Source organism: Terrapene carolina, unplaced genomic scaffold (genome assembly GCF_002925995.2).
Source record: "Terrapene carolina triunguis isolate 2854851 unplaced genomic scaffold, T_m_triunguis-2.0 Scaffold138, whole genome shotgun sequence".
Taxonomy (NCBI): Eukaryota; Metazoa; Chordata; order Testudines; family Emydidae; genus Terrapene; species Terrapene triunguis.
This window is the reverse complement of record NW_020664489.1, coordinates 3,188,267-3,214,558: the sequence shown is the minus strand read 5'-3', so window position 1 is coordinate 3,214,558 and position 26,292 is coordinate 3,188,267. Positions and strand designations below refer to the sequence as shown.

General features: G+C 45.4%; 1 protein-coding gene across 3 annotated transcripts in view; it reads left to right on the top strand.

The window, feature by feature from the left end:
• Positions 1 to 26,292, top strand: part of ALKBH8 (alkB homolog 8, tRNA methyltransferase) — an 80,822-nt gene that overhangs the window by 35,473 nt on the left and 19,057 nt on the right. For all 3 annotated transcript variants that reach the window (XM_026653418.1, XM_026653417.1, XM_024217170.2), the window contains exons 8-9: positions 14,357 to 14,463; positions 23,699 to 23,850. In XM_026653418.1, the coding sequence (XP_026509203.1) occupies positions 14,357 to 14,463; positions 23,699 to 23,850 (259 nt within the window). The remainder of the gene's footprint in view (positions 1 to 14,356; positions 14,464 to 23,698; positions 23,851 to 26,292) is intronic.

Here is a 26,292-nt window from a genome sequence, read left to right as displayed (position 1 = left end):
CTCATAGCGTGGCATATTATTTCTCATGGATTTAAATTGGTCTTTGATACTAGCTCAACACATTGTAGCAAATGGAGTATAAAATCGATCTGCCTTTGCACTGTCTCTTCAGAGCTGAGCAGTTTGCATGCTACAGTATCTTCTGTGTCCGTTTTCGTAATCAGGGTCTATTTCAGCAGTGTTTAGACTTTTACGGGTATATCGTCAGCTGGTTTAAAATATCAGAGCTCCATTGACTTTGATGAAGCTCTGACTGTGTGTGCGTGTGTGTTATATGCCAGTTCCTTTCTGAAGTGCACTCCAGCTGGAGCTATTAAATCTGTGTTCGGAGTCACAGGACGGGAAGGGGTTTTGAGCCAAGGGACAGGTGGGGGGAGTTAGGTGTGGATTCTAAGCAACAAGGGAGGTTGATGAGCCTATGGAAGGCCATTGCTCCAGCATGTGGGGAATTTGACTAGAGCTCTTGTCCTTTTGATGAAGGAAGAGGAATTGTTGGAAGGAGCCAGGGGTTGATTGTGAGGCTGAGAGAATGGGTGGTAGGGGAGAGAAGAATGAGCACCCTTCCTTCCCTGTTCCTTGTCCACTTTCCACAAGTTTATCTCCGCCCCCACTACCAGTACCCTCCCAAGGCATCCGCTTCTCATCTTCCCTTGATACCCCAGTTTTTACTTAGAAAATCTGGTCATACCACAGCAGTGGGTAGGGTTCCCTGCTGCTTACAACTTCACACACACACCCCTTTTTTTTTTGGTAGACCAGCCACTAATGCTGGTATGGATACAGCTTATCTATTCATCCAATCTTTCCCTGCAGGGCTGGGGATTTTAGAGTGGGTATGTCAGGAGAGCTCTGTGGAGAGCATTGATTCTGTTGGAGATGAACATGGTTTTGTAAATTGTTAAGTGTGTCTTTGTTATAGGTACCTGTCTTTTTTACTTTGATTTTTTTGGTGATTTTTCTTATTGATTGTCACAAGGAAATAGACAATGAAAAGTACAAAAAGGTAAATGACGTACAGCTTATATGTATTTCCAGATGCTTCCCACGATTTCCGATAGAATCATGCAATTTTACAGCTCATCAAAACTGCGAGACCAGACAATACTACACAGACATAGCACATTAGAGTGGGGATTTCGGTAATAAAATAGAAGATAATACATGAATAAGGAGAGGAGGGAAGGAGGGAGGCTAGGTGAAATGGACATGTGCCATTCTTTGAGCATCTCAACTTTTTTATCCAAATGTATATAGAAATGGGGTTCAAATTTCTTTGAATTCATATAATTGAACTCTGCAGTGATAAGCTGTTCTTTCTTTGGCTGTCAACACCTTTATTTTGATTTCTAGATAAATATATAGGATAAAATCCTCTCCCCATTGAAGTCAGAGGGAGTTTTTGACTTCAGTGGGGCTAAGATTTCACCCATGGAATATAGGATGATTTATTACTGTTTGTATTATGATATAGCCTAGCGGCCAGGGCCCCATTGTGCTAGGCACTGTGCAAACGTATAACAAAGCCACTGTAGCGGGATGGTTACCCGCTCCTGCCCTTCGGGGCTTAAAACAGCCCAGGAGGGCTGTGGCTGGGGCAAGAAGCCTGGGCTGATTAGGGAAGGTAGGCTCAGCTGTGGCCAAGCCCCAATCAGGCCCAGTTGGCCCCTATAAGAGGCAGTGAGCCAGGAGCTCAGCAATCTCTCTCTGCGTTCAGAGAGCGAAGGGCCTGGCTGCAGGGAGCTTTTCTCTCTGCGTTCAGAGAGAGAAGGGCCTGGCTGCAGGGAGCTTAACTAAGTGCCTATAGTGGAGCAGGGCTGGGGAAAGGCCAAGGGAGCCGGGGAGCTCCGGCCTAGGAAAGCCCCAGGCTGCAGGCCTGGTAAGGCCTATTAGGTACTGGGTTGCAGGGGGCAGCCCATGGGTAGGCAGAGGCAGCAGGTCCGAACCCCTTTGCCTGTGATGGGTGGCTGATACTGCAGTCTGCCCCAGTGAACGGGGGCTAGATGGAGACGGGGCAGTAGCCAAGACTGAGGTGAAGTGGGGATAGTGGGTGGGGGTTCCCCTGGGAGGGGGAGACCCAGAAATGTGGGGGTACTGCCAGGGGGCAGCACCCATAGAAAGGGGCACCGGGATCCTGGGAGGGACACGGGGCCAGTGGCAAGGCAGATCACTGGCCTGCAGAGGGTGCTCCAAGGCTGGCAGAGCTAATTTCCGAATCGACCAGCAGGAGGCGTCGCAGGGGTGAGTCCACACCCTTATAGGCACAATCCCTGCCCCAAAGAGCTTGCAATCTACGTGTAACAATATAGACAACAGGCGGATAAAGCAAAGTATAAGGCAGAAGAAAATAGAGAGATACAGATAGACTGATGGGAATAGTTCAAAGAAGCAATGAGACAGTACTGGTCAGCATGATATCCAGTGGTCTCAGCATACCAGCTGCCTAGCTGTTGTTATGGTTTTTTTTTAACCTATTTAAAATGTTACATTTCACAACTTTTCATGCATCTATGGTACTTTTTGAGATGTGGAGAAGAACACAGCTACGGCATGAAGTGGATAAAGCAATCTTCCCAAATGAGTTTAAAGAAATCTATTTCAAAGAAAGTCATGCTGTGTTTGAATTATACTTCACTGCCCTGTGAGACAGCATTGGCCAAGAAGATGGCTTTCATTATTTTTATGGTCTCTGTAGGGAGTACAATTTTGGTTGCTAAGGAATGACTTTACTTTTGTGTGGCTTAACTGGTTTTGTATATGTAGGGCCAGATTCTGGGCCCCCAATATGTCCCCTCTGCGCAATGTTGCAGCACAAAGAGGACATAAGGCTGCCCTACCAGGCCACTTGGTGATTCCTGTTGCCTAGGGGTATCTGTAGATGCTATGCCACGCACTCCTGGAAGGGGTGCGCAAGGGTTGGTGTGTGTGTATGTGTGTGTCTTGTGCGCTGGTAATACACACCATTTGAAACAGCTCCTGCTGGGCCATTACAAGCTGGAGTCAGAGATGTGTTAATCTCTTTACAACCATTGGTTCCAGGCTAGGTCAGTTTAGCCTTTCATCCGGCTGCGGTATGGACATTGAGTACTATGCAGTTTGCCGGGTGGGAGTTTCAGATGCAGCGTGCTGGGGACATGGTGGTGTGGCTAGAACAGTGCCAGGGGATGGGGTTGTGGTTAAGACAGGGCAGGTGGAACAAATCTGGGGTCTCCTGGGAATCAATCCAACTGGACCCTTTGTTTATGAGGCCCAAAATTCATACCTTCTCCCCAGCTACCTCAGATTCCTATGCTAATCTGTGGAGGGGCAGGAGATTCAGACTCACAGAGGTGGGGAAGATAGGGAATGTTTCCAGAGCTGCTATATGTCTTTGTGGAGAGAGGGGACTCATTTTCCGACTAACCGGGAGGAGGATGAATCTGCAGTCTGCTCTAGCCAGGGCCATAAAGCACAGGGAATGTCCTCACTCTCATAGATTCATAGATTCTAGGACTGGAAGGGACCTCGAGAGGTCATCGAGTCCAGTCCCCTGCCCGCATGGCAGGACCAAATACTGTCTAGACCATCCCTGATAGACATTTATCTAACCTACTCTTAAATATCTCCAGAGATGGAGATTCCACAACCTCCCTAGGCAATTTATTCCAGTGTTTAACCACCCTGACAGTTAGGAACTTTTTCCTAATGTCCAACCTAGACCTCCCTTGCTGCAGTTTAAGCCCATTGCTTCTTGTTCTATCCTCAGAGGCTAAGGTGAACAAGTTTTCTCCCTCCTCCTTATGACACCCTTTTAGATACCTGAAAAATGCTGTTATAACAGATACTGCATGGCAGTGGTGCCGGAGCAGTAAACATCAAATTAGTATTTCATCCTGTCCCTGGTGCGGAGGTGGTTCTTCACATGCCATGGGCCACCTATTGCTTCAGCTTTGGGAGCATTTTCTGAACCCACAAAGGCCCATTCATCACATTCTTTGTCCAGCATTGTTGTCAGTTTAATTATTATTCCTTAAATCGCCTGGAGGACCTAGTCAGGGGCCCAGTGTGCTGGTGCTGTACAAATTAGTAAAAACAAAAAGACAGTCCCTGCCCAGAAAACTATCAAATTAGAATTATAACAAGGCTCAGTAGGTGGACAACCAGATAGCTGGGGTGCGGTGGGGACAAGGTTACAGCAAAGATGGGTATATTTGCATACTTTTTATAGACTCAGTTAGATGGCAGCTACCAGGTGTTGGGCATGTTTTTACTTACACACACACACACACACACACACACACACACACACACACACACAGAGTGGCGTTATCATTTTGTAAACTCTGAAGTTCTATTATTTGGACACTAAAGACCCCCTGGGCAGGCAGTAATTTTTGCAAGGAGAAAAAGCTTGTCCAAGTGTCCTTAGACAAAGCTTCCCCTAACCCCACAGTTGTATACATGTTTCTACTCTGGTTGGCTGCCACCTTTTGTCTCAGAGCTGGCACGAGGTGAGTGTATGTAAATTACATATACACTATGCCAATATAAGTACGTAAACTCATGTGCACACCAAGTCATTTTACATATGAATATAGTAGCAAGGATTAGTGATATCTATTGTGTAATAAAAGCACAGTAGTTTGTAAGTAAACCGTGAGAGCACTGATGATGTAATAAGTAAATTATTATTATTTATTATGTATATTACTGTATTGCCTAGGAACCCTAGTCACGGACCAGGACTCCATGGTGCTAGGTGTTGTACAAACACAAAACAAAAAGATAGTCCCCGCTCTAGAGAGTTTTACAGTCTAAGCATAAAACAAGAGACAATATATGGATACAGACAGACAGACTGACAGGTAGTAAGGAAACAAGAAGACAATACTGATTAGCATGCTAGGAAGTGGTCTTAGCACACCAGCGGCCTATCGTTTAAGTTTTTTGTAGACATCACAAGAAAGGAGAATTTGAAGGAGGATAGTGAGATACCTTGGTGGATACTTGTGGGGAGTTCCTCCCAAGAATAAGAGGCAGCATGGGAGAACATAAGAATGGCCCTACTGGGTCAGACCAAAGGTCCATTTAGCCCAGTATCCTGTCTTCTGACAGTGGCCAGTGCCAGGTGCCCCAGAGGGAATGAACAGAACAGGTAATCATCAAGTGATCCATATCCTGTTGCTCATTCCCAGCTACTGGCAACTGAAAAAGCACAAAGGTGCTAGTTTGAAAATTTAATAAATGGGTGATGCAAGCTAACATCACAGGCCCATTAGAGGTGGGAGCTGACCTCTCAATACTAAATAAGAGATGACAGAAATGGTGGGGATAGATCCTGAAGGGCCTTGGAAGTAAAGGCAAGCAGTGTACATTTGATGCACTAGAGAAGAGGGAGCCAGTGGAAGGATGCAAAGAGAGGGGTGACATGGCCAAAGCAATGGGCTAGGAAAATGATATTTGCAGAAGCATTCTGAGTGGCTACGAGTGGTGCAAGACTGCATTTGTTGAGGCCAGAGAAAAGGATGTTACAGTAATCGAGCCACAAAATGATGAGAGCCTGGATGGGAGTTTTAGCTGGATGGATGGATAGGAAAAGTCGTATCTTAGAGATGTTATGTGGAAAGAATTGGCATGATTTAGACATAGCCTGAATGTAAGGACCTAGAAAAAGGTCTGAGTCAAAGATGTAGGCCTGAATGACAGGCAGAGTGGTGTGATGTCCACAGTGATTGAGAAAGGAGGTAGCGGGGAGGAAAGATTAAGAGCTTTGTTTTAGTCATGTTAAGTTTGAACTGATGACTGACCTCCATGAGGCACAGGCGCTGACTTGCCTGCTTTCCCCCGGGGACCTCGACCCCCATTCTGCCCCCGGCCCTGCCCCCACTTCACCCTTTCCATGCGGCCCCACCCCAGCCCCGCCTCTTCCCACCCCTTCCCCAAAGTCCCTGCCCCAACTCCGCCCCCACTCCAACCCCTTCCACAAATCCCCGGCCCCACCTCCTCCCCTGAGCTCGCCATGTTCCCGCTCCTCCCCCGCCCTCCCAGCACGCCGCCAAACAGCTGTTTGGCGCTGACCCGGGGGAAGCGCGGGGGAGGAGGAGGAGGAGGTGGGGCGAGGGGTGAGGGGAGCTTGGGTGCCAGTGGATGTAGAGCACCCACTAATTTTCCCCCATAGGTGCTCCAGCCCTGGAGCACCCACGGAGTCAGCGCCTATGCCATGAGGAGATGTTGGAGCGACAGGCCAAGATTTTAAGGAGGCAGGTCTGGAGTAGCGAGGTAGGTCTGTGAGTCATCAGCATAAAGATGGTCATTGAATTTATGTTTGTGAATGAAATTACCCAAGATAAGCTATAGAAGAAGAGGACCAAGCACTGAACTCTGTGGAACCCCCCACAGAAAGTGGGAGAGCAGGCGAGGAAGATCCTCTGAAGAACATGCCGAAGTAGCGATTAGAGAGATAGGAAGGGAGCCAGTAGAGAACAGAGTAACAGAGGCCAAACGAGGACAATAGTTCAAGAAGACAGGCATGGTTTACTGTGTCAAAGGTGGCTGACAGGTCAAGGAGGATGAGAATGGAGTACTGGTTCTGACCTTCAGTGGAATGCAAGGAGTGGAAGATGGATTGGAGAGAGTCTAGGATGGAATTGGAGGAGGGGAACTCCAGACAGTAATTGTAAAAGTGTGTTCAGTGATCTTAGAGATGGAAGGGAGAGGGGCAGTAAGTGGAGAGGCATGAGAGTGGGCACAAAGGAGATCAGGTCACTGTGATGCAATGAGGTCACTGGGGCAAGTGGAGGGGTTACAGCAAACAAGAAACGAATGTGTCTATAACAGGGGAGAAAGGGGAGAGAGCTGTAGGATGGGGTCAGGAAGGATATACATGTCAGTGACGTATATTTCCTTCCAGGACATAGAGGTTTAGACTGGAGTAAATGTAATGCAAGTCTGAGGAGATGGACACATTGAAATCAATGCCATGATTCCTCTTTACTTCACTGAGGTCACTGTGTGTCCTGCATGACAGAATTGTGGTCTAGTGCTCTCACCACTGAACTTCACCTCATTGGAAAGCATAGGAAGCCTAAATTATCAAGAAAGAAAGCTGATGGAATGGATATTTTGAAAGGCTCACATACATTCAGCCTTGTCATAAGAAGATGTAGTTCCACTGATGTCAGCAGAATAGCACACACCTTCATGAGGGCAGAAATCCCCCCTAAAGCAGTGGTGCCCAAACTTTTCCTGTCGCGATCCCCCCTTACTAGTAATGGAATCCGTCCGTGCCCTCCTCCATTACTGCATAGTAGGCTCAGCAGAGGTGCTTAGGCTGAAGGTGGAGCTGGAGGGAGAACTGGAGATGGGGAAAGAGCTGGGGCTAGAGGTGGAGTTGGCCTGGGGGCGGAGAGGGAATGAGGGCAGAGCAGGGGGCAGAGTGGAGCTAGGGCTGGGGCCGGAGCTGGGCTGGATGGAGCTCTCTCTGCACCACCCCGTGGGGGCTGATCCAGGCCCTGCTGCATCCCACCCCCTGAATGTTCCTCCACATCACCCGCAGGGGGGGCGCCCCACCGTTTGGGGACCACTGCCCTCAAGTGGTAAAATATTGCTAAGAAAAGCTAGGTCAGTAGAAGAAATAAATTGAAGACTAAACCATTAAACTCTTTTAGTACACAGAAAGCAAGTGGCTGAGCGCAGAGTTAGAGAGGCCCTTTATTAAAGAATGAGAGTGGGAAGTTAGTGAAATGAAATAAACTAGATACTGCTGAGAACCTGACTGTGTCTTTGTTTCAGCAATCACAGAAGGAGCTGAAGGTCACATTCTGGGGCTGGATCACACTTTCCAGAGGGGATTAGGTGGCAGAGGAGAGAGTGAGCCAATTAAATGATTTACCTCTCCACTACGGGAATGTGGGTTCTCTCGTGCAAAATTCTAACATCAGATGCTTTGAGGCTTAGCACAGGGAGCCGCTTATGTAATTGGGAAGCTGGGAAAGCAGGAGGGCCTGACGAATTACATTCCAGCATGCTGAAGAAATAAGAGCCTTTGGAAGGGGAGATAGTGAGAGTCTTTAGCATGGGAGAGGTCGCAGGCGATTGGTTGGTTGCTTTGTTTTTTAGTAGCCTACTGATGATGTGGAAGTTTGGAGAGGATGAATGATTGGTGAATGGGAAACAAACACATTACGAATCATAGAATATTAGAGTTGGAAGGGACCTCAGGAGGTCATCTAGTCCAACCCCCTGCTCAAAGCAGGACCAATCCCCAACTAAATAATCCCAGCCAAGGCTTTGTCAAGCCGGACTTTAAAAACTCCTAAGGAAGGAGATTCCACCACCTCCTAGGTAACCCATTCCAGTGCTTCACCGCCCTCCTAGTGAAAAAGTTTTTCCTAATATCCAACCTAAACTTCCCGCACTGCAACTTGAGACAATTACTCCTTGTTCTGTCAGGACTGCAGAAAGATGGGCTAATGCAATGGCAGACCATTTGGTGGAAGTATGACTTTAGAGATTAGGAACTTCTACCTCACCTTCCAGCCAAACATCTCAAAGCGCATTATCAACATGAGTGAGTTCAGTCATGCAATATGCCTCTGAAGAAGGGAAGGAGTGTTTATCCTCATGTTACAGATGAGGAATACTGAGACCCTGCAAAATAAAGTGACTAGCCCAAGGCCAATGGCCAATATTCACTGCTGCAGTCGGATACCATGGAGCGCAGCAGAGTGGGGGCTGTGAGGGAGATGGTAGGCCTCCTCTGGTCAGTTCTGCACTAGTCCCAGCTGCACCAGCTGGTAACCACTCCCAAGGAGCCATCTGCTAGCTGTGCACAGAGGGAGCATTCAAGGGGAACCCCTCACGGGGAAATTGCAGCTGCCTTCTATTTCCCTGGCACCACCCGAATCTTGCAAAGGGAACAGAGCAGACAGAGAATCTGGCTCACTGAGTCATTTGCTTGGCACAGAGTCCAGGATCATAGTATCCTGCTCTAACCGTTACCTATGCTGCCTTTCTTATGGTTATCAAGCAAAAACTAGCTGTGTAAGATCCTGAAAAGAAATGAATGAAATGATGCCAATAATGTATTTGAGATGATAAGTAATGGTTTGAAAATCAGTATAATGGACTACACTTAAGAAGAGGTTAACAAAACAGGGTGCTATAAGCAACACATGGTGACTGATATATGAAACGAAGTATCAAAAGAATATTATGCATCATTTTGAGGGAAAACTGAACACACTTTTTGGTGAAAGAAAATCTATTAAGTACTTATCTGACTCCCATCAGCATAGTATCTATGCACCTAAGTAGTTAGTCATTGTTAATATGTTTTGGCATAAATCAGATAAAATGTTAGCCTGATTTTTGTGTGTGTGTGTGTGTGTGTGTACTGAGATTTTGAGGGTGAGAAGTGATGAGGCATATCAGCTTCATCATAGTTTCATATTCCAGAGCATGTTCAGATTCTGTGGCCATGTGTGCAGCATAAATACCTGGATAGATTAGATAACACGTTTTTCTAGATCTGATACAATTTAAATGAGTAGATTATTTTGGTGAAATGACACCTCCCCCCCGCCCCATATTCTAGTGCTGCTCAGAATTCTGGTGCTGAGAACTTGTGTAAGCTGACATTTAATATACTCTTTGCATTTAATCACAAAGCACAGTACCAACAGTAATATATTAGGCATCAATCTTTTGAGTGACTCTGTGAAGACAGACTCCAGCACTCACATGGAACCCCATTGTTTGGCTGGGGCGTGGTGTGGGCACAGGGGGTCTGTTCATGCAGACTTATTTGCACAATTGTGCCATTTAGTTTCACAGCAGCCTTATGAGGTAGGCATTATTTTACATTTTGAGAAACAGAGGCACAGAGAGGTTATGTGGCTTACCCTATGTCACTCAGCAAATCAGTGACAGAGCCTGGAATAATATTCCATATTGTCTGACTCCCAGCCCAGTGTTTTAGCCATTAAACCATGCTTGCCATAAAGTTTTAGATTAATATTGAATATAAATTACACCAGAATCAAATCCCAGAAAACTTATTGCCATTATATATGTCCAGTTGCATCATTCCTTATCCACCTTTGGACAACTACTCCCTTTCTAGAGTCCTGAACAATTATTCACTTCTGTCCTCCTTGCCTTTCATGAAATATGATGTCAGCTCAGTGGCAGAGGCAGCACAGAAGTCTCGTACTCTTTTTTATTTGATCTCTTTTTCTCTTTTCTTTTTCTTTCTTTGCATTTTGCTATATTTTATGTAATAGGAAAAGTGTTCAGGATGTAGGCGTCTGCTTTGCTTTGATGTTTAACCATCTTTGAAAGCTGTTTACTGATTCATATACTCCATCATCATGAACATTATCCCTTAAATAACCCGGCATCATGACGTTGTATTTACCTCTATAAGGGGATATTATTAGCTCCTTAACGTATCTTTCAGGTTTTTGGTGTGTGTAGAGGCATGTATTTTTTTCCCACAGAAACAAAGAAAGATTGTAAAGGGTGTATAAGATCAAAGCATCCAGCATTTTTATCATCAGCTGCCATCCCCAGTGAGGCACCGTGGGCTAGCTGGAAATTTGATCTTTATTGACTTTGCCACCTCAGAGAATAAAGAAAATGGGTAAAAAACAAAAATAGTAATTGTAAATAGCTCCGGTGTAGCAGAGCTGTCATGAAGCAGATTGATTCAGTGGTGGCAGAGTAGCTTTATTGATTGTGAGTCCTTAGTGAATTAAAAAGAGGACCAAATGACTTAATCTGTCCTTTTTGTGTGTCTGACTGTAACAACTGAATGTTCTGGTAGGATAGACACACACAGAAGTTTGGGAATGTTATCTACTTCAGTCAGCAATAGTTCTTTCAGAGATGAGAAGAGAGGTCTTCAAAAACTCAGCAGGGTTAAATGTTCTTTACTGTACTACAGTCTAAGAGTGGCAGAAATTATGTTGTTTAGGTTTTTAAGTCTTCAGGTCTGACGATTCTAGGCGGAAACAAGAAACACTAGCATAGGAATTACAGTCTCTTCCTTCAGATGTTCATAGCGTGGTTCCTAAATTTTGGCTCTTAGTCTGACCCTCAGATTTGTTGCTGAGACAAAAAAAGTCAAATTATTGTTTGCTCTAGGTGCATCCAATACTAAGTTTTTATTGTTAATAAATTCACTTTGAGAGGGGTTTTCATCTGAGGATCTCCAATTACTTTCACAAACAATAATTGACTGTGCTTCCCAACATGCGTGTGGAGTATGTGAATATTCTACCCATTGTACAGATGAGTAAACGGAGGCAAGGAGGGCCAGATTCCCATTTATCCTAAGGCCACTTTACAATGCTGTGGCAGTGAGGATCAGGCCCAGTGAGATTAAATAACATGCCCAGTCTCCCAAAGAAAGCCAGTGTCCTGACTTCCAGTCCCCCATTCTCAGCTGGAAACAACTCCTGCCCTTACTATCGGTATGTACATTTACTACAATTGTTTGCCAAGTAAATTAATCTTTTATCAGTAACTCCTGAAATGTGACTGGTTAATCCATTCTGGAATGGGCACTGGCTATGCAATAAGGGTGAAATTCAGTCAGACGGGGAGAGCCCCACAAGGCTTCTATGCTATAAAATAGTCCCACATTTTCCCACCACAGAGAAGGGAGTGAGCAGAAATAGAGCAGCCATGCAGGGGCCTTGGTGCCAGACCTGAATAAGCTGATGAGCAAGGAGTACAGGGAGAGGAGCTACTGGATCCACATGTATGATGATCCCATGACCCAGTATCCTCACATGAGAGGCACGAGGGACCAAAGCCACTGTTCCAGTCCATAGGCTGAAATAGCAGCAATAGCAGGGCTGTGCTGAAGCTCTATGTCCTGCCTGTAGTTTTGGAGGTGGATTCTGACCCATCCCTGTTGAGTTCCCTGCACAGGGCCTGATGACTTGAGCTTTGAGCAAGAGCAAATTTCATCTCAGCCCATCTCTCTGTCATCTCCTCCTGGGTGACTCTGTCATCTTATACTTAACGTGGCCCAATGGAACTCTTGATCTTCTGTCAAAATCCTGCCCCTTTCCTTCTGTCAGCCTTGAACATTGCCATCCTCTTTGTCACCGAGGCCTGCAAACTGGGCCCTGTCCTTTGCTTTGTCCAGGCCTTGTCCAGTTCCTGCTGTTTCTTCCTCCACAGCCTCTCAGAGGGCTGGACTACACACAGACTTGCACTGAAATGACTGAATTGGTTTCAATTCACACCTTTTGTTATTTTGGTGCATACCTTACTCCAGATTGAAAGGGTCCTGTTTCGATTTTGCTTCAGTCGAAAAAAAACAATAACAAAGGAGTGAACTAAAACTGATTTCACTGCAAGTTTGCTTGTAGACCAATCCTAAAATGCTGTTTTCGCTCATTGTCCTGGCAGCTAAAACTCTCTCATCCTGGTCTTCCTGCTCTCCTGCCTTGACTACCTGCTCTTTCTCGCCTCCTAACATCCACATGCCCCATCCAGTTAACTCAAAACACATCTCCCAAAATCCTCTGCCTTGTCTGTCATTCTCAGTGTGTCATCTCAGGTGTTTTATCCTGCCTGCCTTTTTCAGCTAGTTAAAGCTCCTTATTGCCCCCCCTCCCCAGGCCTTTCACAACTCTGCCCCTCCCTGCTTCTCTGCTTTTATCCTTTAGCTAGTCCTCCCCTGCCCCTCTTTGCTCTGCCAGTGAGAGCAGCCTTCACACTCCATGTGTCCACTTCATGCCCCCATTTATCCCTGGAATTACCTCCCCATACAAAGCCAATGGCCTCTTCCTCCTCACGACACACTTCTCCCATGATGCTTACAGGAAACTGCCAACTGATAAGTGTGAGGGTGGGGGTTGCTATTTAGTTATGCTTCAGAACTGTCAAACAGTGCAACACGGGTGACCTGTAGCCATGTAAACTCATTCCTATTACCCTCCTCCTCCCTTCCCTTTCAATGCTATGGTTTGTTAAACTCATCATTTCTTGTCTCAGCTTAGATTGCAGATTCTTCAGGGGAGGGACCCTGTCATTGTATGTGTTCCTACAATCCTTGGCACAGTGGTGCCTTGATTGTGGGTGCTACCAGAACATGAACAACAATGAGCTCTTCCTATGTATTTAAATGCCATTATAGATTTTCCCAGTGTGCACTGGTGACAGTGTATTTTAAAGAAAACTATTTCAATTGTTAATTTGCAGCCTTTGAAGAAGAGTATACATATGACAGTCTCTGCCTCACCTTTCTTTCTTAAATGACTGATCACTGCATCATTTCATCTTTGCTAAACTTCTGTACATCCATAGGCTGGACACGGCTCAATTTGTTTGGATTCAACATACTATAGAAAGTTCTTTTTTTTTTTAATCGCACACTTGATAGGTAACAAATCAGGTGGCAGCACTGTCCAGTACATGACACTCGGTCTCCAGCATAATTGGAGACATTGCCTCTCATATGTTTTTGTCCTCCTTTCTTTCAGGGTAAGTCTTCTCTTACCTAGCTTGTTTAAGTGCCATCTGTCTGCCCTGCTCTGTATCTTCCTCATCAGGGCCTTCCCCAATTTGGAAAATGTGTACCAATAAATTCAGGGAGTAGGCAGCCAGGAACAAAATAGTGTTGCCAAATCTCATTATTTTTTTCCAAGTTTCATGATATTTGGTGCTTTCCTTAAAGCCCCAGTTCCTGGAGTTGCTTGATTTTGTGGAATCTCAGCTTTTGATGGGGAAAAAAAAGTCTCTTCTCCACAACCTTAAGGGCTAAACTTGAAAATCTGACCCAAGTACACCTTAATTGTTCAGAAACTTGAAGGTAAACTACAAGAGGAAGGGATGTCCCAGTGGTTAGGGCTTTAGTCTGGGACTTGGGAGATGTGGGTTCAATTCCCTGCTCTGCCATAGACTTCTTGTATGTGCCCTTTGGCAAGTCACTTTGTCTCTTTGCCTCAGTTTCCCATCTGTAAAATGGGGATAATAGTGCTTCCCTAGTGTTGTGAGAATAAAGACCGTGAGATGCTCAGATGCTGCAGTGAAGGGGGCCATATAAGTACCTTAGATAGAAATAATTTATTTTTTTAAAGTCTGGAGACTTAAAAAACCAAAAACAAATCTCATGTTTTTTGAACCCTGCCTTAGACTTTTGAATGCTTGAAGTTAGCAGTAGTGAAGGGTGGAGGTGTTAAGGGCTGTGGGGAGACCTTGAGGCCCTTGCTTCTCAAAGAAAGAAGTGGCTATTCCATGGATCTACACCAATTGACACTGGCTGATCTGGCCCAGCACACTTTGTTTGTCTGCACAGTGCCATGCCCTTACATGGGGCTGCATAAGTACTAATCATTCTGAAGGGTTTTGTCTTTGTTTTCAGATTGTAATGGATTTTAAGCACCCAGATGGCCGTACAGTGGCGGTTATGCTGCCTGAACGGAGTTTGCTGGTGATGACTGGAGAATCCAGATATCTGTGGACTCATGGGTATGTGCTGAAACTCTTATGTTAACTGCATGACATACATAAAATGGGAGATGGATAGAACTCCTCCCCCTCCCCCAATGTACTATATTTAAATCTGTTCTGAAGGAAATTTACTTGAATGATATAATTAAATGTACAGGCCATGATTCTCCCGTCTTTTCAAGGTGTGCTCAGACCAAGTGAAAAAGCAGGGGGCTATAGGAAATCATTTGCAGCTCCCTGATTCAGAGCTGCAAAGGGGTAGTCCTGACTTTCACCACTGGCATAAGATTGCTCAGGGACCTTATGCTGGTGAAGGATTGGGTATAACAGAACTCCAGTTTACACCCCACCTCGTCCAACCCATGCCTGACCCCTGACACATCCCCCTCCCCTTCCCTATGCCTGGGTTTGGATGGGAGAGGGGTTTGGTTCAGGAGGCTGTGGACCCACCTCTGTCAGCACAGGGATTGGTGCTACCAATCTACCTTCTACCAGCTATCTCCAACTGGGTTAAGACCACTTTTGACTGCTTATACAGCACAAAGTGGCCTTAACAAAGTGGGGTTTCTGCAGTAGGGATTTCCTGATGAATGCACCTTGAGGTGTTATTTATTATAGAGATTAAAGATATGCTGTTAAAATCATGCACAACTGGGAAACACATATGGCAGGAACTTGGGAACATAGAAATCAGCATATGGGATCAGATCATTTTGTCTCCCTAGTCCATCATACTGAATGCTCTGGGCAGTAAAGCCCTTTGTTGACAGAATAGATCCAACATGCTCATCAGCAATATGAGCTTCTTGTGCTGTCCTCTGTCAACCTTCCTCTGCAGGGATTGTCTCTAGCCAGGGTTAAGAATATGATTCACTTGCCATGTCAGCAGAATCCCTCTCCTCACTGCTGAGACTTCCAACAAGGGTGCCAGTTGTGGTGGATTTTGTGCTGTGGACACATGTCAACTAAGAACCAGACTCAGATCACCAGTTCATTTCACACGTCTTCAGATGATCAGTCTTCTGGGTCCATGGACTTGGGCCAGATTCAAACCAGGGATCCCAGGACTTTCTCCCTTGAGGCAGTAATTCCTGGCCAGGCTTTTGGTGTACTTTGTCCACCTTTCCTAAAAATGCTTTGTCCGACATTTTCAAAGGGATCCACATATATTTTTTGAAACGGCATTTGTGGGCCAGATCCTCAGCTTATGCAAATTGGCATAGCTTCATTGATTTCAGCATATGCTTAGGAGGCAAAACATAGGGTTACCATCCGTCCGTATTTCCCCGGACATGTCCGGCTTTTGCGTCTCTAAATAGCCGTCCGGGAGGAATTGGTAACAAGGTTAAAATGTCCGGGGTTTTTTTCTCCCTCGCCTCCCTCCCTCCCTTCCATGCAGAGTGCGGCTGCTGATTGGGCAGCTGGGCCAACTGACCCACTCCCATTGGCCTCCAGCAGCCAGAGCCCTCCCCTGCTCCCCCCTCCCTCTGTCTGCAGCCCTGTGTAACACACAAACCCCGACCCACCGGGCAGAGTATTTTGCAAACACGTGGAGCCAGAATGGTAAGGGGGGGGCAGTCAGGGAGCGGGGGAGTGTTGGATGGGTCCCCGGCCTCCACCTGCCAGCCCCCCTCCTTGCGTCCCGTCCCCCGTGGACCACCCCCGCCTGCCTCTCCCTTGTCTGCTGCCCCCAGGTCCTAGTGTCCCCCATTTACTAATGGGAAGACAGGCTGCCCTTACCCTGCCCTTCCACCCTAGCCCTGAGCCTCTCCAACGCCCCAAACCCCTCAGCCCCAGCCCTCATCCCCCACACCCTAATCCTCTGCTCCATCCCTGAGCCCCCTCCTGCATCATGAACCCCTCATCCTCAGACCCACAGCTCTCACCCCTGCATCCCCTCCTATCCCCAAACCCCCTCCCTACACCCCCCTCCTGCCCTCAAACTCCCTCCCAAAGCCTGCACCCCCTCCCTTTGCACCGCCTCCCACCCCCAAACTCCATCCCAGAGCCTGCACCCCTCACCCCCTCCTGCACACCCACCCCCTGCCCCAGCCCGGAGCCTGCACCCAGCACCCAAACTCTATCCCAGAACCTGCACCCTGCACCCCTCCTGCACCCTAATCCCCAGCCAGGATCTGCACCCCAGACCTCCTCCCCCCACCCAACCCCCCTCCCAGAGCCTTAGGCAGGTGTGTGGGGGGGTGGGTTCTGGGCAACACCAAAATTTCTACAACCCTGCCACCCATGCGAGTGGATAAGGGTCGGGGCAGTCAGGGGACAAGAAGCAGGGGGGGTTAGGGTTCTGAGGGGGGCAGTCAGGGGGTGGGAAGTGGGAGGGAGTGGATGGGGGCGGGGCTAGGGCGGGGCTCCCCCCATGTCCTCTTTTTTGATTGTGGAAATATGGTAACCCTACAAAACACCCACCTCATATATCTTTCTAGTTGTCTCTGCTCCCCTTAGTTTCTTTGCTCTCAAATGCACTTGATGCAATCAATAGAGCAGTGTCCATTTGCACCAGATGAGGATCTGGCCCTTTGTGTCTAAAATGGACACTTTCAACAGTAGGCGCTTCATAGTAGAGAAACTAAGGAGAGTAGACACAACTAGACAGACATTTGGTGTGGTGTGTAGCCTTCCAGTGAAGCATGCAGTTGCAGTCTCCACAAAATTAGATAATTGCCATGGAAGCAAATGTAGTCATTTCATTTGCAAATATAACTAATCATGATGTATTTAAGATCATCTGTATTGCTTTTTATCTACTTCTTACAAATCAAATTACTGAGAGCAAGAGGTTCAATTTTGAAATCATTCTGGAAATGTTTTCATCGCATGTACTTGGAGGCCAGGGAAATTAGAGACTTCATTTAATCCTATTAACATTGTACATAGAGAAAAGTGTTATTTTTTCCCTGTTTCAAAAGGAGCTCTTGTTTCTGAGAGCAGCATAGGGTTAAGAAACAAATTAGACAATATCAGAAAGGAGATATGGAGGACAAAGTACACATTTTGCCTTGTCAGTACAATTAGCCTTGCACTTCCTTATGGGTTTTTCATTTTGGTTCCAATGGGTATTTTTTTTTGTTGAGTACAAATGCGTAAGTTGGTTCAATGGGCCACCACATGACCCCACAACAGCAGTGACTTCAATGGAGCTAGGCTGACGTACACAAGCTGGCCATGCAGTTGGAGCTGTGCATTCTCAGGGGCTCCTCCCTTCTGGCTCACAGGTAGCTGCTTCTCTGTAGATTCCAGGCTCCCCTGGACTCCCTTATTAAGCCTTCCATTCCCAGCTCTGCCTCATTAGTCCTCTCTGGATCTGTGGAAGATCCAGACAGGGAGTTAATTTGCTGCATTCTGGTTTTCAGGCAGGGGACCCCAGTTTTCTCTGTGTGGCAGGGTACAAGAGGCCACTTCATTGAACATACCAATTGGGGAGACTGTGTACATTAATGAGCAAGAGGTACTCCTGGGGGAATTCTGCGCATCTGCGGATGAGCAGAATTCGTCTGTCCTGCATAATTTTGTATTTCCTTGCATAAAATATATTTTGCCTAAGTGCTGCAGTTCTGTCTTTTGTCCACCAGAGGCCACTGTGGTGCCAGAACAGTCAGCTGCATGAAGGCAACTGGCTGTTCTGGCACCACAGCGGCCTCCGGTGGGCAAAAGGCAGAACTGCAGCATTTCTTAAGCAAAATGTACACCTCTACCCCAATATAACACGACCTGATATAACACGAATTCTGATATAACACGGTAAAGCAGTGCTCCGGGGAGGAGGGGGGGGCTGCGCGGTTTCATCTATAACGCGGTAAGATTTTTTGGCTCCCAAGGACAGCGTTATATCGAGGTAGAGGTGTATTTTATGCGAGGAAAAAAAATTTCTATGCCCAGTGCTACAGAATTCCCCCAGGAGTTTAAGTTCATCACAGCACCCTGCCCGTGGACCCAGGTTAGGCCAGAGTGGGGCACACAGGGCAACTGGGGAGGTCACAGACTGGGGTTCAGAATGGCTAGTGTGGGGGACAGACTGGAGCATGGGCTCAGGAGCTGTGGCGGTGACAGCTTTGCCTGAGGACGGGGTGCTGCAGAGACCCATTGGGATGAGGGGTGCAGGGACAGGGGCAGATGTGCCTGACTGCATGGGAGAGCCTTGGGGTCAGCGAGGGTCTGCATGGGGGAGGCTTCCCAATTCCCTAACAATCCCACCCCCGCAAAGAAAAAACCTTCTCTCACCTACACCCAACACCCTCCAGGTTCACTCCTAGGCTCCTTTCCTCTTCCTCAGCTCCTCCATTACTCCTGTTTCTGATAGGTGCAGGAAATACAGCTCTGTATTGTCATTTAAATGAATTACTCAACGTTCTGTATTAATATGCCTAGTAAAGAATCTATTTGTCCAAAAAAAAAAAATGACCAGAATCTTTTTTTATTTTTTGGTCTGTCTTGCTACAGACATTCTTGCTGACAGATATTTTGAAATAAATTACCAAAATAATTGAAACTGGCATGATGATATTGTATTATTTTGACAATAATGCAGAATATGGAGAATTTTGCAGAATCTTCCAATATTTTGTGCAGAATTTTTAATTTTTTGGTGCATAATTCCCCCAGGAGTAAAGGGGGTGCTGCTCAGGATGCAAGCACCAATGCAAAAACACTTTCCTTGTTTTAAAAAAAATCTGATCATTTGCATGTGGCCTTGAGCAAGTTTCAGAGGTCCATGGTGCACCTGGCCTCTCAGATAGGTATATATACAGACTGGATGGTGCGGGTGTTACTTGGAAAAAGTTACAATAGAAATTAGAGATGATGAAGAGATGGGATTGATTGTTGTGCTTTGCAGAAAGATATGAATAAACTATCTTCTCGTCTGATCCCAGCAGGGTTAAATTCAGCTTGCCAGCATGGAAGTCAGTATTACATCGAACTCCTCTCCTGCTGAGAATCAAGTACTCACTTTGAAGTGAGAGTTCTGAAGGGGCTTCAGTACGAGGCCAGTTCCTCAGAGACTAATTCTTTTTATTGAGGAAATTTCTGTATTAATCTCCTTGATGACGGAGTTCAGGAAATGCCTCAGTGTAACAATAACCACTTTGAAGTGCCGAGCTATTTCCCTGAAAGGTCTCAACTTTGTTCCAAAGTTTCCCGCTTTATTCTGCGTGAAAGCCATGAGAAAGCACATGTGGGTGCAGCTATGTCCCTCTTATGTCCCACATCCTCTGCTTTGCTTCCTCATGCTTTTCCCATGATTCTGTGCTTCCTGTCACCCTACAGCCAGGTCTAGCTTGAATAGGGCTGTGCAAAATTCCCATTTTGGAACCTCTTCATTATGAAAGTCAGAACTTTTCACAGAGTTGTATGAAATGTTTGTTGACATTACCCCAAAACAAACTGAAAAACAAAAATAATTTCATTACCGAAATCTCGCTTTGCTGAAATGCCTCTGCCTCTCCATTCTTCCTCACAAGACCTGGGTCAAAGCCAAAAGAAAATGAAATCATGCAGGGGCTTCATTGCCAGCCCTCCTGGCTCCTATCTCGCCTGTTTGATATGTCCCTTTCTTTCTGGTGGGCTAGTGAGGTTTACTACTGTGTCCTTCAAACCAGTGGTCTGCAGAATTACATCCTCGTTAGACGTGTTTTACAGAACGGTCCCGTTACTTGGCTCATCTACGGTAGAGGGCTGGAAAAGCAGGGTTGTTGCAGAACAAGACTGAATGAATTGGCAGGTTTGTGTCAGGCAGCTTGCAATTGACCAGGGTAGAGCCGTTATTTCCACAAGCACCAATTACACTCAAATAAATAATACTGATTATCTTTCAAAAATGTTCTTCTCGAGACATCTTTCATCTTCTCTGGCTCATAGGATAGGGATCTGGGAGGAAAATAAACAACAACCAAAAACAGACCCTGTGTATGGGGCGGGAAATTGTAAAAAAAAAAATTAAATTTCTCAGTAAGTAGCGAAATCCGCTGACTCCTGTTGTACCACTCGCTTTCCCTTTGGAGTCTAATTCTTTCTGGGTTGCAGTGGAATAGGTTGAAAACCCTTATGGCACAGTCCTCAAGGGCTGGATTGATACCTTGCAGTCCAGCCTGAGTAAGGGGCTGCACACAACTGTGCAGGCTCAGGAAGAGGCAGGGCTTCTGAGGGTCACAATTCTGTCCCTGCTTCCCCCTTTGCTCCATGGAGGAGCTAAACTTGTGCCAGTCTTTTCCCTAGTGAAACTCACTTCTCCCTGTGTGCCAGTTCCGTGCTGGCCAGCATGTTGGTGGGGTGGAGTTAAGGTTTTATCTTTCCCAGAACACTTGTATAAGAGAGGGAGTAGCAGCCTCCTGCTCTCCTACCACAGGTCTGGTGATGTGGGAGCCTGCACATGGGAATAAGGGGCCTCCATAATCCCCTTAATCCTATGCAATGTCAGGTTCACAGGTGAGCCCATGGAACTTCATAGAAAAAAATATTCTACCATAGACTTCTCTAGCGTGGTTCAAAAAATACTATATAAATGATCTAATTTTCAATTACAATGTATAGATTGAGTCATTTCGCAGTTAAATGTCTATAGAATCCTATTTATTTTGTCCCTATTCAATACTAGTCAAGTCTTGCTTATTTCATACATAGGGCCCTTCATTTTTGGTGTTTATTTTATTTATTCTTTCCTGGGAATTTATCGGTGTTTATTACTACTACAACAAAAACAGGTGAAAATCAGTGGAAAAAACCAATTAATAATTTTTCTGGGTAAATATCGGGGTTTATTCAGTAAATTAATGCTTTGATTAATGGAATTCAATGGGGTTTGCTGCAGAACTAAAACAAATTCAAAACACAATGCCACCTGTGAGTTTAAGAAAACAATACATCTCTAATCCCCCAAATAAAACTTTTCATTTGAATAAACAGTTTACTGTTGTAGACTTAGAACTATTAGCCTATAAATATTTACATATAATAATTGGGCCACACCATTTGTAGCACATACACTCAACTTCATCCTTTTTTCCTGCTTTTGTTTTTTTTTTTAACTTTCAAACACTTCCTTGTATTCTGAAAGTATTTGGATACAGATTTTCATTTTCTTTCTATTTTAGTGCATCAGATCTTTATCTCTAACAGCTTGAAATGTGTACGTAGTGGGTGTGAGATTCATCAGTACATTCAGATGCTCATGCACTTCAGAGCTGGCATGTGTGCCTGTTTGTTTATTGTGTGTATCTTCTAGATTCATACATAACCTTACTTCAACAGGCAGTTTTGCATATACACACAGACTAATGTATTATTGTAATACATATAGCTCATGCAATGTATTGTATTTTCCTAATAAAACAAGTTATTTTTTATATATTTGAATTATACAGAAGTAGGTGGAAATTGGAAAAAAAGAAGAATACTTTTTGTAAAACCTGGGATTTTTTCAGTAAAAATCAGTGAAAACTGAAAACGAAGGGGCTTATTCACACCGAAGGAGGAAAGACTTGCTAACAGCTGCCACCCAGTAGTATTGGAGATACTCAAGTATGAAGGTAGCTGCGGTAACTCAGATACCGCTGTGTGGTAACTGTTGGAAACCCTGCCTCCTTAATGGAGACCACTCTGTACACCATGTATAATGTTGATGGATTGCATGTTGCATATTTGCAATTAAAGCAGCAACAGCATGTTAAGTAGCATGTTGGAATAAAATTTGTAGGAGGATCTGTTTAAGAATTGCCCTCTAAAAATATAATTAGTTATGAGTAAGGCTACGTTTTAGTCACGGGTATTTTTAGTAAAAGTCATGGACTGGTCACGGGCACTAAACAAAAATCCATGGCCCGTGACCTGTCCATGACTTGTACTATATAACCCTAACTAAAACTTGGGCCGGGGGGTCGTGGGTGCTCTGTGGGGGCAGTCTGGGGTCGCTGTGGGTGCTGGGGAGGTGACCTGGGACCCTCGCTGGTGCTGGGGGGGAGGGGACCGGGCGGCAGCACATGGCCCGGAACCCTTGCTGGTGCTAGCAGGGAGGGTTGACGGGGCTGGCAGGCTTCCTACCCAGCTCTGCGCAGCTCCCCAGAAGTGGCCGGAATGACCCTGCAGCTCCTACGGGGAGGGAAGGCCAGGGGGGGCGCCGCACGCTGCCTCCATCACGAGCTCCAGCTCCGCAGCTCCCATTGGCGGGGAATCCCAGCCAATGGGAGCTGCGGGAGCGGTGCCCCCGGCAGGGGCAGCTGCAGGGACATACTGTCCGCTTCCGGGGATCCCCCCCCGAGGTAAGCACCGCCCCGCACTCCAACCCCTTGCCCCAGCCCTGAGCCCCCTCCCACAACCAAATTGCTACAGCAGCGGCCAGTGCGGCTGGCCCAGGGGCTGCACTGGCCGCTGCAGAAGTCACGGAGGTCACGGAGTCCATTATTTCAATGACAGACACGTAGCCTTAGTAATGAGTGTTACAGTTCAAGGCCACTGCACCACGGTCCCTCGCAGACACCCACTCTAGGCTCCCAGCTCCTAAGCTGTCACCTCTCTTGGGCAGAGACCCATGTCTCTCTCCCTCCTGACCAGGGTTCTTCCAGGCTGCACAGTTCCCTGCCTACCCTTTTTGGTAGTCTCAGCAAGCCATACTGCCTACACAGGTCCAGTGTCTGCACATTGCTTTCTCTTTGAAGGCTATAAACAGTGTAATTGCCACGGTTAAGTTACCAGTCAGTTCTTTATAAGCAAGCACATTTATTCTGAAGGTGAACGCATGACAGAAAAACATTAAAAACAATAAAAGAACATACATGCATGCTAATAAGCTTACCAGAGGTCACCCCAACTCTAACAAGAGCTCTGGTAGGAGTCAGTCCTTCAAACCCCACAAAGGGGTTTTCCTGTACATATCAAGTTCATATCAGCCTTAGCTGAGAACTAGCACATCTGTGAATAGTGCAGTCTTTCCTTTGTACAGCTTGGGCCTTTGAGCTTCAGATGCCAGGAGAAAGAAATCAGACAGTGGACTCCTCAGGGCATAGCTTCAAAAGGCTGGGTTTTTGCATAGCTGGAGGCAGGGAATTTGCATTCACCTCCCCCTCGAGAGGTTACATACAAGCCTAGCTCACAATAATCATAAACCATTCATTTAGTACAATGGACCCCAAAGCTACTTAAACTAAATTCAATGAGGTCTCTCAAGGATATGACTGGAAATTGCTCCATCTGTCACAATGAGCAGTTTGCCCAGTACCGATTAAATAATCACTTTATTTTGTATTAGGATCACACCTCGAAAGTTTGATATCGTTCATGCATCTGAGCGACAGAAAGTTGGATCAGTCACTCCTGATGTTGGAGATTTGACATTAAACAGGAGGGGAACAAGGACATCGTTTACTTTTAGGAAAGTGAGGAGAAGCCCTTGCAATTGCAGTAAGTGTCTTGGGTTGATCATTGAATCCTGTGTGTTGTCCTTTTATCAGACCCTGAAGCACAGTTATTTGAAATCGTATGTAATGAATGTTTGGTATTTCTATGAACAGCCCTCACATTCAAAGCTTGCATTTTCCTTGTGTAGCCAAAGAACAAAGCTTATTGGGCACTGTTTCCTTTTAAAAGCAATATGATACAGTATCAGTGAATGGATACTTTCCCCCACCTACATCTCCTCAGCAGGAGAACTTTGTGTAACATAAGAATGGCCATACTGGTTCAGACCAAAGGTCCATCTAGCCCAGTATCCTGTCTTCCGAGTGGCCAGTGCCAGGTACCCCAGAGGGAATGACCAGAACAGGTAATCATCAATTGATCCATCTCTTGTCATCCATTCCCAGCTTCAAGCAAACAAAGGCTAGGAACACTTCAGAGCATGATTTTGTATCCCTGCCCATCCTGGCTAATAACCATTGATGGACCTGTCGTCCATGAACTTATCTAGTTCTTTTTTGAACCCTGTTATAGTCTTGGCCTTTACAACATTCTCTGGCAAATAGATCCACAGGTTGACTGTGTGTTGTGTGAAGAAATACTTCCTTTTTTTTATTTTAAACCTGCTGCCTATTAATTTCATTTGGTGACCCCTGGTTCTTGTGTTGTGAGAAGGAGTAAATAACATTTTCTTATTTACTTTCTCCAAACCAGTTATGATTTTATAGACTTCTATCATATCCCCCCTTCGTCATCTCTTTTCCAAGCTGAAAAGTCCCAGTCTTATTATCTCTTCTCATATGAAAGCTGTTCCATATCCATAATCATTTTTGTTGACCTTTTCCATTTCCAATATATTTTTTGAGATGGGACGATCAGATCTGCATACAGTATTCAAGATGTGAGCATACCATGGATTTATATAGAGGCAATGTGATATTTTCTGTCTTATCATCTACCCCTTTCCTAATGATTCCCAACTTTCTGTTAGCTTTTTTAACTGCTGCTACGCATTGAGTGGATGTTTTCAGAGAACTGTCCACAATGACTCCAAGACCTCTTTCTTGAGTGGTAACAACTAATTTAGACCCCATCATTTTATATGTATAGTTGGGATTATGTTTTCTAATGTGCATTACTTTGCATTTATCAACATTGAATTTCATCTGCCATTTTGTTGCCCAGTAACCCAGTTTTGTGAGATCCCTTTGTAACTCTTTGGAGTCTGCTTTGGACATACTGATCCATGAGAGGACCTTCCCTCTTATCCATGACAGCTTACTTTGCTTAAGAGCCTTTGGTGAGGGACCTTGTCAAAGGCTTTCTGAAAATCTAATTACTCTATATCCACTGGATCCCCCTTGTCCACATGTTTGTTGACTGCTTCAAATAATTCTAGTAGATCGGTGAGGCATGATTTCCCTTTACAAAAATCATGTTGACTCTACCCCAACAAATTGTGTTCATCTATGTGTCCGATAATTCTATTATTTAATGCAGTTTCAACGAATTTGCCTGGTACTGAAGTTAGGCTTACTGGCCCCTGGAGCCTTTTTAAAAAATTGGCATCATATTAGCTATCCTCCAGTCATCTGGTACAGAAGCTGAATTAAATCATAGGTTACGTACCACAGTTAGTAGTTCTGCAATTTCATATTTGAGTTCCTTCAAAACTTTGTTCTAGTGACTTATTACTGTTTAATTTATCAGTTTGTTCCAAAATCTTCTCTAATGACACCTCCATCTGCCACAGTTCCTAAAAAAGAACATGATTGCTTCTAATCAGCTTGACTCTAGTCAGGTTCTATTTTGGGGCTGATCTGGCCAGACATGAAAAGTAAGATAAATGAATGTCGGAAGAGCCAGATGGGAGGCTGCCATCTAAAAATACCAAATTGATGTTTTCTAGAGGCTTGAAGCCCATACTCCTTATTGGGTGAAATTAAGGCAAAGGCCAAGACATGGTCCAACGGGGAGGGCACTCTCCTGGGACTTGAAAGACCTGGATTAAATTCTCTCCTTCACCACAGACTTGCCTATGACCTTGGGCTAGTCAAGTAATTTAGTCTCTCTCTACCTCAGTTGCCCATCTGTGTAAAAAAAAAAAAAAAAAAAAAAAAAAAAAAGGGGGACAATTATACTTCCTTATCTCACAGGGGTGTTGTTAGGATAAATACATTAAAGACTGGAGGTGCTCAGATACTATGGTGATGGGGACTGTATAAGTACCTTAGATAGACAGACATCACAAGACACATGCACCACTTAAGCCCTCAAAATAGGGATTTACGTAGTGTTTAGCCCTTGTGAACAGTGGTGAATTTCACCTTTAAACACTTACACACTGTAGCAGAGGCTCTATTACAGCAAGCACATGATCTTTGACAGTAGTGGTAATGTATCATTTTTGGAATCAAAAGCTGGTGAGAACCTTGGATAATGTGACAG